At 45.6% G+C, this 12,260-nt stretch overlaps 1 protein-coding gene across 4 annotated transcripts in view; it reads right to left on the bottom strand.

Moving 5' to 3' along the window:
• Positions 1 to 12,260, bottom strand: part of LOC109865848 (leucine zipper putative tumor suppressor 2 homolog) — a 47,082-nt gene that overhangs the window by 6,923 nt on the left and 27,899 nt on the right. For 3 of the 4 annotated variants that reach the window (XM_020454320.2, XM_020454316.2, XM_020454317.2), the window contains 3 exons: positions 2,478 to 3,071; positions 1,708 to 2,313; positions 1,117 to 1,386 (listed from right to left, as the gene is read on the bottom strand). In XM_020454320.2, the coding sequence (XP_020309909.1) occupies positions 1,117 to 1,386; positions 1,708 to 2,313; positions 2,478 to 3,038 (1,437 nt within the window). In that variant the 5' untranslated portion in view covers positions 3,039 to 3,071. Of the gene's footprint in view, positions 1 to 1,116; positions 1,387 to 1,707; positions 2,314 to 2,477; positions 3,072 to 10,707; positions 10,912 to 12,260 lie in introns of those variants that run through there. The other variant, XM_020454319.2, reaches the window with a different exon arrangement.

Consider the following 12,260-nt stretch of genomic DNA (forward strand, 5'->3'; position numbering starts at 1 on the left):
TCAAAATGGCCAGAAGCAAAGACCTATCTTATGAAACTCGTCAGTGTATTCTTGTTCTGAGAAATGAAGGCTATTCCATGTGAGAAGTTGCCAAGAAACTGAAGATCTCGTACAACGCTGTCCCTTCACAGGACAGTGTAAACTAACTCTAACCAGAAAATAAATAGGAGTGTGAGGCCCCGGTGCACAACTGAACAAGACGACAAGTACATTAGAGTGTCTAGTTTGAGAAACAGACGCCTCACAAGTCCTCAACTTCAGCTTCATTAAATAGTACCAGCAAAACACCCGTCTCAACATCAACAGTGAAGAGGCATCACCGGGATGCTGAACTTCTAGGCAGAGTTGTAAAGAAAAAGCCATCTCTCAGACTGGCCAACAACAAGAAAAGATTAAGAAGGGGGCAAAAGAACACAGACACTGGACAGAGGAACTCTGCCTAGAAGGTCAGCATTCCGGTGTCTTGCCTCTTCATTGTTGACGTTGAGACGGGTGTTTTGCCGGTACTATTTAATGAACCTGCCAGTTGAGGACTTGTTAGGCGTCTGTTTCTCAAACTAGACACTCTAATGTACTTGTCCTCTTGCGCACCGGGGCATCCCACTCTTTCCATTCTGGTTAGGGCCAGTTTGCGCTGAAAATGTACGCCTATGTAGATATTACTTTAAAAAAAAATGTTATTCCCAGCTACAATAGTCATTTACAACAATAACAATGTCTACACTGTTTTTCTGATCAATTTGATGTTATTTCAAATGGACAAAAAATGTGGTTCTCTTTCAGAAACAAGGACATTTCTAAGTGACCCCAAACTTTTGAACGGTAGTGTGTATATATAAAAGGAGAGAGAGAGTCTTTGTTATGTGATTGATGACGATGCGACACCGAGCCAGACTCTTGCCCGCCAGCATCTTACAGAGCAGACTGTTTGTACTAGACTACAACAATTACTCAAAAAAGGGGTTACAGTGGTATTTATGGATTGTGTAAAATCCACTGTCTCTACCGCATCCGCTTTGTCTACAAGATATACTAAAGTGCCAAGGCCCAGGAGGTAGGGACTCGGAGTGAATTTGGAATGGGGCCGCCACAGACAGTATTAAAGGCCCACCTCACCTCCCACTTGGTCTCCTCCAGCCGGGGCCCTAGGTCGATCTTCTCATGCTCGTAAGAGGTGCAGCGCTCCTCCAGCTGCTCCCTCTCCTGCAGCAGCTGGCTGAAGTCCTCCTGGAGCTTCTTCTTCTCCTGCTGCAGCTGGAAGACCTGCAGCTGGAGCACCTGCTGGGCACGCTGGGCCTTCTGGGAGTGTGTCTGCATCCGTGTGGCGCAGGTCTGACGCAGCTCCTCCAGCTCCAGCTCACAGCGCTTCTGCTTCTCCTCATACACCTGGGGGGGGAGAGAGGAGACAGGGGGAGAGGGAGACCGGGTAGAAGGGGTGGGTAGGTGAGGGTGGCATTGTGTGAGGGTTGCATTGTGTGTGCGTGCGTGTGCGTGCCTGCCTGCCTGCGTGCGTGTGTGTATCGTGATTGTAATGGTTTGAGTGTCCCAGTATGTCATGACATTTGTCATTTCGTGTGTGATGGTTCATGGTCTGCGTGCCAGGTGCGTGCATGTGTACGTGCGCTTGCATGCCTTCATGCGTTTTAGAATATGTGAAGGAAGAGGATTGTGTCTAATGCTCTCTGGTCCATTAACGCCGCCATGTACCTGACAAATGGCCATCTCGTTCTCGTCCAGGTTGTCTCGGAGCTGCTGCAGCTCCACGTCTCTCTCCCTCAGCTTATCCTCCAGGTCCCTCACCACCCCCTCGTACCCCCCCTCCACGGGGGCTGGCGACCGCCCGCTCGACCCACTGTCTGACAGAGGCTGGACGCGCCCGCTCAGCGACCCCGACCCTGTGCTCTTACTGGACGAGGAGCGCCCGCTATCCGAGTTGGAGTGCCCGTGCACATTGCCGGGCGCCGTCTTCATGGGCTCTAGGTGGCCACTGCCAAGCGGGATGTCAGCGGGCAGAAGATTGTAGGGGATGCTGCCATAGGGTGGCAGGCTCGACAGGGAGTTCCGGCCCGAGTCAGACATGGAGCAGGTCTGACTGCCCCCGCCCACGTGGCGCCCGCCGCTGTGGGAGGTGCGTTTCTCCGAGCAGGGCGACAGAATGTCTGTCTGGCTACCAGGTGACAACAGGTTGAGATTGTTCTGGCTGTCTGATAGGCTGGCCCGGTCGTGGCGAGGGGAGAGGTACTGCATGGAGTTGCGGCTCTTGGGGATGACTGGTTTGAAGGCGGTGGGCCGGATTACTGTTTTCTCCATGTTCTGAGGGGTGAGACAATTGTTGGGTAAGAGGTTGTAAATAATGTATATTCAGTGAATGTTTCATTTATTTTTTCTAATTGTGTTACTGTGAGAGTAGATTGATCTACTGTAAATAGAGGAAACTGAATGACTGTACCATATAGCCTGGACAGGATCATACTCACCTTCTCCAGCTTCCCCGATACGAGGACCAGTTTGGGCGGGGCTCCTCCTACATTCCCGTTGAGGCTCCCCAGCTGCCCCTCCTCAGTGTCAATCCCGGTCCTTGGGCTTCCGTTAGCCACTAGGTTGTCATTCCAGTCCCCCACATAGAGCTGGTTCAGATACGAGTAATTCCCATTGGTCCCACTGTCCTTACTGGAGCCAATCACCATCAAGGGCTTTCTGTTGCTAGGCGGAGTGAGGCTACTGAGCAGTGGATCCTGGGATGTGTCAGAGGAGCCCAGGCAAGAAGTGGCCCCCAATGTGGTTCTGTGGAGCCTGGAAGTTCCCGGCTCGGGACCAATATCAACGGGCCGGTATTGACACTCCAGGTAGGCCGGGCCGGGGCGGTGGGCGATGAGGCTGCTGACGGAGCCCATGGCCTCCTGGGAGTTGGAGGCGGGTGAGGTGGAGGGGCGGTTAGTGGGCGTGTGGGAGGCAGAGGGGTGGCGGCGGGGGGATCCGTTGAGGCCGGGGGTGTGGTGACGCTCAGCCGGCATGGGTGGAGCCTGAATCAGGGCCATGGTTGCTGCTGCTCAGTGGGACAGCCACACAATCTGGGGGGACAGAGGTAGAAACAGAGGGACACAGTCAGTCAGATGAATGGGAACTATCAATGTAGCAAAAAAAAATAAAAAAAGTGATACAGTAGAAATATTAGGAATGTACAGCTCGTCTGGACTATGGACCCATCCAGGGTCGTGTTCAGGAGGACTCAGAGTTCTGAACGTTGCAGATAGAAATGTCGTAGAGATGACCTGAAGAATGTTCACAGACATGCTTCTATGTTCATGTAACATATTCTACATTACAGAGAAAGCGTGTCTGTGAACTTTCTGTGACCCTGGTAAAACCATAAAGACTGCACGAATACAAACAAAATATGTTCTCCTCCTACAGTTAAACATCCAGTAGCCACACAGACAGAGCCAACTCATTTACATAGCCCTTTCAAGCAGCACAAACATGGGCTTCAGGCCTATGGGCTTTCGATGCCTGAGACAGCAAAGGCACAGTCTCATCTCATGGCAAATAGCCCCTGACATGGTAGTCGTGATGGGAAGCGAGGCGACTGTCTGTCTCCCTACATCCCTTCAACCTCCTTTCAAAACAATGTTAGGGGGAGTGAATGACAAAATCCTCGGGTATTCAATTGGTAATGACATCGTACACACATGCATGCGCACACCATGGCAACCATCTCCTCCCAAAACGGTGATCTCATCCAAAACAGCAACACTACACAGATCGACCGTGACATCGTCAGTCTCAGGGTACACCGTCTGGTGGTGAGGGGAGAACAATGGTACACGGGAAATGGCGCATGATGGCGAGGTCACGCTTCGTGTTTTGCAGGCCACCCAGCTGTGTCAGGGTTCTCCCCAAAGAACGTAAGAGGGGCGCTGCGCCACCTTGTGGACTGGCTGCGCCGCTTTTCAATCATTTAAGGCTCTAGATTGCAGGAAATGGCCCCACCTTGTTAAAAAAAAAAAAATGTGGTGTGCATTTTAAATAAATCATCACTGCTGTAGGAGTCATCCAAAGCATAACGAGGTCCCAGGGACAGATGTGTCCTGTTGGAGACAGTTCAGTGTCAGAGCGCTGTGAAGTCAGGATCTAAATCCAGATACTGCACTAGCCCTAAACTATGTCAAGTCATTTTCCCCCCACACACACACACACACGTGTGTTAAGACCAGGACAGTGATTAAATGGGACTGTGGCGTGTCTATCAACCAGCCAGCTCCTCATTAATTACAGCCAGCCAGCCAGCTTGGCACCAGATGGGCACTGCTGGCGATGCTACCTTGCCAAGACAAACAGCCTACCACTAAGGTTTATCTGTGATTATGACATTCTAATTAGCACAGAGTGGAGGGGTAATAAGTGATCCCTATTTATTTGATCCGATCATAACTGAGAGTTAGGGCAGTTGTATGTTAAACAGAAATACTACATACAGTAAAGTATGCAGTATACTGTAGTCTCATTGCAAAAGGGTCTGAATATTTTTTTAAATAATGTATTTCTGTTTTCGCTTTGTCATTATGGGATGTTGTGTGTAGATTGATGAGGAAAAATTTGTAATTTTAGAACAAGGTTGTAATGTAACAAAATGTGGGGAAAGTAAAAGGGGTCTGAATACATTATTTTCTTAATACCTAGCCGCCTTAATACCTAGCCGGTCTCTTCAACAGTGGTCAATGCGTCTGACCAAGGACCCGGGCATGTCCTTCGTCGACAAATTTTGACTCCTTCTGGAATTGGCCTGACTACTTTGTGGAAGACAGAATTCACCTGGGTGAAAATGGCTCCTGGATGTTGTCATCAAACATTGGGATGATTCTTGGTCAACTAAATTGATGTGAGGGCAATATTAGCGTTACATGTAAGTCAGTTTTTACCATCCCCTCTTTGGTCTCTATGAGAGTTCCACATGTTGTATCTGAAAGTGGTAACATGCCAAATGGTGCTAACCGGAGAAATGTCATTGCTATTCCTACTTTGGATTATATCTATTAGGAAAATGAAACAATCTTTGAGTCTCCTGAAATCTCAAAGTAATTTGACTTGTATTGAAACTCCGTATGATTTTAAATACAGAAAAGGTTTGACATTTTTACATCTTAATATTCGTAGTTTATTACCTGTCAAGATCTGGGTCTCTCAGGCAGATCCTGATATTTTTATTGTATCTGAGACCTGGTTAACTGGACTCTGACGTTTCTATGGATGGTTACAATGTGTTTAGGGCTGGTAGGAAAGGTAACTGTGGTGGTGTTTCTATGGATGGTTCCAATGTGTTTAGGGCTGGTAGGAAAGGTAACGGTGGTGGTGTTTCTATGGATGGTTCCAATGTGTTTAGGGCTGGTAGGAAAGGCAACGGTGGTGGTGTTTCTATGGATGGTTCCAATGTGTTTAGGGCTGGTAGGAAAGGCAACGGTGGTGGTGTTTCTATGGATGGTTCCAATGTGTTTAGGGCTGGTAGGAAAGGTAACGGTGGTGGTGTTTCTATGGATGGTTCCAATGTGTTTAGGGCTGGTAGGAAAGGTAACGGTCGTGGTGTTTCTATGGATGGTTACAATGTGTTTAGGGCTGATAGGAAAGGCAACGGTGGTGGTGTTGCTATTTACACAAGGAATATTCTTTGTCTCTGTTAAAGGCTACCTCCAGTCCTAAACTATTTGAATTGTTGGCTTTAAGTCTTCAGTTGGGTTCACACCCAAAAATAACAGTTCTAGGAATCTATCGTCCACTCTCCACCAAGAAGTGTGTACTAAACGAACTCACTGATTTAATTGCAATTGTTATTACCCCAGAGGTGTTGATCGCCAAAGATTTTAAGCTTGCATGGGGAACGAAGGATGCAGACTGTTAAAAAGATTTTTGTACTAATTTCAAATTTGACCCAGCTGATTACAAAGCCCACTCTCCAAACATTAACAGGACCCTACGAAATCAACTTGGTTTGACCTCATATTTACAAATACTCCAGAGAAATATGCTGGAAGTGGGCTATTTGCTTTAGATATTAGTGACCACTGTCCCATTGTATGTATCAGGGATATACAGATGCCTCGATCCAAACCTTGTTTTATCAACAAGAAGAATTCTTTCAATTTCTACGAACAGGCCTTTGTGACCTTTATTTTGGTGACTTTGATTGTATTGCATCTATACCTGACCCAGAGTTGGCTTTGAACCACTTCACAAACGTTTTCAAATGGTATTGTAGATAATTCTCAGTTTTTTTAAAGGGAGCATGTTTAAAAATCGGTCTTGCCCTTGGTTCAGTCCAGAGCTATCTGAAGTCATACACAACAGAGATGCTGCCTGGGCCAAAGCTAGATTCACAGACTCGGGCCCAGACGGGCAGTCTTAGGCAATTGAGAAATCTGTGTGTAAAACTAGTGTAAAAAAAAAGCCTAATCAGATGATTATGTTAACACACTATCTGAATGTACAGGGAACCCAACTAAATTCTGGAAATCTGTTAAATCACTGAAGGGTTATGTCTCCTCGTCTCTCCCCCAAGAAATTAATTTAGGTTCTGGCCCTATTACTGACAAATTGATATCATTAATGCATTTAAGGACCATTTTATCTCCGCAGGCTTTATATTTGAATGCATTTCAAAGCCAGATCTTGAAAAGAGTCGTTTGGATGTTGATGGTGAAAATCTATTGAAATTATACTGAAAATGCTGGTCAGGAGTTTTCTTTTCAGAAATTCACTGATAAAGAAGTCCTGGATGCTTTGTTAATATTAGCCACACAAAAAAATCAACAGGGGCTGATCATTTAGAGCCTGGTCTGCTTATGTGTGCAGCACCCCTTATTGCTGGCTCAGTAGCCAACATGTTTTATTTAACATTGTTATCAGGAAGTATTCCAAAGGCATGGAAATCTGCATATCTTGAAAATAGATTCTCATCAATGTGACTCCCTGTTTAAATCCAATAAGTCTATACTTGTATTGTAAAAAAAAAAAAAAAAAACGTCCCCCCTCGCACACAAATTTGTGTTTGCAGTAGTGCACTAAACCTTCAGCACACCATTTGTTAGGATATATGTTTGCAGGTTGACTACTATGCCCTTTTCCATGCTCATTACACAGGTGCACCTTGTGCTGGAGACAAAAGGCCACTAAAATGTTACATTTTCTCCAACAACCCAATGCCACAGATTTCTCAAGTTGAGGGGGTGTGCAATTAGATACCTCATCCCCATATTGTTATTTATTTTTGCTCTTTTGCACCCCAGTATCTCTACTTGCACATCATCATCTGCACATCTATCACTCCAGTGTCATTGCTAAATTGTAATTATTTTGCCACTATGGCCTATTTATTGCCTTACCTCCCTAAAATCTTACTACATTTGCACAGTGTATATAGATTGTTCTATTGTGTTATTGACTGTACGTTTGTTTATCCCATGTGTAACTTTGTTGTTGTCGCAATATATAAAAAAGAAATTGAGAGGAATGTCCACCAGAGCTGTTGCCAGATAACTTTGTTCATTTCTCTACCATGAGCCACCTCCTACGTTGTGTTAGAGAATTTGTCCGTACATTCAACCAGCCTCACAACCGCGGACCACGTGTATGGCGTTGTGTGGGACGAGCGGTTTGCTGATGTCATCATTGTGAACAGAGTGTCCCATGGTGGTGGTGGGGTTATAGCATGGGCAGTGCATACACTATGGACAACGACCACAATTGCATTTTATTGATGGCAATTTGAATGACGAGATCCTAAGGCCCATTATCACGTCATGTTTCAGCATGATAACATACGGCCGGCCCCATGTCGCAAGGATCTGTATACAATTCCTGGAAGCTGAAAATGTCCCAGTTCTGCCACGGACTGCATACTCACCAGACATGTCACCCATTGAGCATGTTTGGGTGGCTCTGGATCAATGTGTACGACAGCGGGTTCCTGTTCCCACCGATATCCAGCACAGCCATTGAAGATGAGTGGGACAACACTCCACAGGCCACAATCAACAGCCTGATCAACTCTATGAGAAGGAGATGTCGTGCTGCATGAGGCAAATGGTGGTCACACCAGATACTGACTGGTTTTCTGATTCACACCCTTATCTTTTTTTAAAGGTATCTGTGTGACCAACAGATGCATATCTGTATTCCCAGCCATGTGAAATCCATAGATTAGGGCCTAATGAATTCATTTCAATTGACTGATTTCCTTATATGAACTGTAACTAGGTGAAATCTTTGACATTGTTGCACGTTGGGTTTATATTTTTGTTCAGTATAATTTCATTCAACATTCTGGCTCGCAAGGAAAATGTTCATGCTTTTCAGTGCTTTGTTTTCAGACTGTATTCCAAGAACTGGTATCAAATTCTGATTTATTAGGCAAGGAAGTAACCCTACTCCTCAGCCAGAGGTCGTGTGGCACTCTGAAGACTCCGAATTTACGAACGGACAATCTGACAGCGCTCTGAATTTACAAATGGCCCAGAGCGCACTCTGACACTCCAGAGTGAATTTACGAACACACGCCTTAGCGTCTCAAAGCCTCTGAAGGAGGCCAGATAGACCGATCACACTGACTCACGTACTGTAGACCTAGTTCAATCAATAACCATGGGAGTCAGTGCTGCTTTGTCATGGAGGAAATTGGCACCAAAATACAGGTATATTTCTCATTCAACTCAGCTGCCTGCGGCTTCGAAGACGTTCTCTGAGCAAATTGGTTGTCTCTCTGGGAAATGCCTAGGATGTATTCAGACAGGCAGTCAGACACTCCCGCAGAAATAGCCATTTGCAGCCACATCGGCTAAAACCACTTGTTTCCCTGAGAGAAACAAGTGGTCAGAGAAGGTAGTGGTCAGTGGGTTCAGTATCACCGGTAGGTGGAAGAGCTCCAGTCCACTGTGATTTAATAACCACTGCATGGCAACGCTCACAGTCACATGACATGGCTATAGGGGTGCTCAGTCATGGGCAATAAAGTAATGGCAGCTTACCCCTCAGGTATTTTATACAGCATTGACATGCCCATTGGCAGATTTGGTAAAAAGTGAAAACTAACTTTTCCTTCTCCAGATGCAGCGGGTTACAGACTCCTGGACTGATAGGTGCAGGCCACACCCCCAGAACAGCAGCACTTTGCTTATTTGCTACTTTCGTAAGTCGTCTCTTTGAATGCTACAACTGACATGAAATAAACATGCATGGTGTACAACTAAGCACAGGGATCAGGCACAGAAGACCAAACATGAACACATCTCATTTATTGGGTGTTACACACAGAAACGCCATGGACACACACATATACAGTAGGCCCCAAGCAGACCCTGCTTGGCTTGTATGCAACATCACGCAAACATGCTTTGATACAAACCAAGAGGTTGCAGTGAATCCCTCAGAGTCAGTTGTACACATACACACACCAACACAGCCAGAGGGATCTGGGCCCAAAAATACAGTACACACGAGGGGATGTGTCAGGACCATGAATAAGGACAGCTCTGTTTTACTGGCTGGTTTTGAGGCCGACTGGAAGAGGCACCAGGAGTAGCACTTCTGATTCGGGATGTATGAGTGAGAGAGCGTGAGTGAGAAAGTGTGAATGAGTGCTTCTACACCTGCATTGCTTGCTGTTTGGGGTTTTAGGCTGGGTTTCTGTACAGCACTTTGAGATATCAGCTGATGTACGAAGGGCTATATAAATAAATTTGATTTGATTTGATTTGAACAATGGAGAGAGAAAAAAAATCACAGAAAGTGAGAAAAATAAGAGAGCGTGTGCATGAGCAGTTGGGAACAAACGGTCTGGAAATCCCATCCTCCACTCTATATCTCCCTCCCAATCTAATCCACTCTCTTCTTCTCCATCTCCCTCCCCCTTTCCATCTTGATTCAGAGAGTGTCCAACACTGAAAGTAGACCACGGAGGGGAAAAAGTGTGACATTGCTATTTTGGTCCAACAGACAACCTACCTATCCAAGAAAATGGACCTGTTTTCCTCAGCCCCGGTCTGTATGCTAAATCCCACATTGTGAGGCCATCGTCGTGATACGGAATGTCATAGTGCTTCTATGGATAATGAGGTGAGTCTTACACGTATACTTAATGCCATTCTCTCCCTCTGAGGGCTAACAAATTGAGGCAGCACGGACAATAATGAAACCTGAGAAGAAGAAAAAAAAGGAGGCCTCTTTTCACATGCATGAGCACATACAACACACACACACACACACATTCCAGGATAACTTTTCTCTGCCTGTCACTGTCTTTGTTTCAGTGAGCAGAGAAAGCTCTCCCACGCTAATAGCCATCTATAGTATAGATACGATGTTGTCTTACCGTAAACTTGCTACTATCCCATTTCAGATGACTCTGGTCATCGGAATGATCACTTACTTCACATTTTAGTCATGAAGCAGACTCTCTTATTCCAACTGACTTAAAATGCATTCAACTAATGTAGGTGAGACTAAACAAAAATCGAAAAAAGAGATTAAAAAAAAACATTCACCTCTAGGAGAAGTTAATTACACCACCAGGCGTCAAGGCTAAGAGCTCACACTTTGTCAACAAATGTTCTATGTCTACAGTTTTGGGAACCCCATTTCACCTGTTTCTATTTTACATCAAACTACCTTGTTCCCAAAGCCCCCAACGTTCCCCATCAGAGAGTTACTACTCACACGTACCCCAAGATGACCCTTGCATAACTGCTTCTGCACTGGGCCTCCTCTCGTTCACTTCAAAGTCTTTCAGCTCCCAGATAACTCGCATCCACTTTCAATGTGTTCCAATCCTCCTGCTGCTCTGTGTCGGTCTCTTGTCCTGAGGGAAACTTCTCTCCGAGTCCAAACGCGGCTTATTGCTCAGGCCAAATGCCACCAATGTGGATAGACGCTCCGGTCCCTCCTCTTCCTTTTTTCCTCTACCCCTCCTTCTCCCTCTCACACACACACACACACTCCCCCGTACCACCTCCCCTCTCGCAACTCTCTCGCCCTCTCTCCTCTTCTCCCTCTCCTGTGTGGCTTTGACCAAACAGGCTCCACTAGGCATAGTGTGCCTTGCTGCCTTTCTCAAGTAATAAAAAGGAGGAAGAGAGAGAACAGTCAAAGGGGAATTCTCCCCTCCTCCAGTCTGTCTAAATAGGGATGGAAAGAAAGAAAGAAACTGGGCCAGCATGCTGATATTGGATCATTTTCCCAGTTTTATGGCTGCTGTGATGTTGCTGCAGACATGCGTTCCTAACTAATCAGATAACTGGCTGTACACATGTGCTATCTTAATTTGATCACTCTGTTCTTGCTGACTTATTCAGGTATTCATGTTTTAAAAAAGGCTTTTAAAAGTTTGTAAATTTCCACTTAAAAAATGTCTGACTTGATTTCCCCTACCGAGAAATGTATCAACCCCTATAAAAAAGTCCATTAATTATAATCCACATAATAATTCACATATGCAGGATTATTTTCCTGCTGTGGGAAACTGGTCAAATTAAAAGGTCAATTGCTCTTGAAAACTCCTTTTGAAAACAGCCCGTATCTCATCAATACGAGTCAGAAACATTTATTCTAGTGTCAATTTACTACATAGTGTAAATAGAATAATGTTGGTCATAAAGTCAGTCTCAGCCAAAAGGGAGTCATGACCAACTTCAGGGTTTGGTTTGGACTCCAATTATGACAATTCATGCCCCCTTTTGCCTATTAACACATGGTCGCATCGGGTTTTCATGGAAAAGACTGGGTGAGTTCGCTTTGCATGGCCGGGTGTCCCGGGCGGGCGGCGACCTCTCCTTAGGAGGACCAATGGAATGGTTGAAAATGAGCAAACCCCAGCCACCTACCTGGCACACCAGGCCATGCAAACTGAATTCCCCAGACAACACGGTGTATCTTTGGCAGTAGCTTGATATGCAATGCATATATTGATCAGGAAATAACTAAGTCTAATGAAAATGGGCTTCTGTAAAGTTGATCAAGAATCAGATGGCCAGGATATGGATTAAATGCAACGCTAGCTACAAGTTATGCGGGCTGCCAACCGTCAAACTGTGCCTGGTGGTGTTGCTGACGGTGAGTTGGTTACACTAGCTGGCTACATTATTTGATCATGCTAGCGAATAGCAAGATAATGTGTCTCATGAAACATATTCCAGACACTGGTTCTCGCTACCTTTGGCATAACTGTGATTTGACAGAAAAATATCAGCTAGCTAACATTAGATAGGCTAGCCAGATGC

Source organism: Oncorhynchus kisutch, linkage group LG20 (assembly GCF_002021735.2).
Source record: "Oncorhynchus kisutch isolate 150728-3 linkage group LG20, Okis_V2, whole genome shotgun sequence".
Taxonomy (NCBI): Eukaryota; Metazoa; Chordata; class Actinopteri; order Salmoniformes; family Salmonidae; genus Oncorhynchus; species Oncorhynchus kisutch.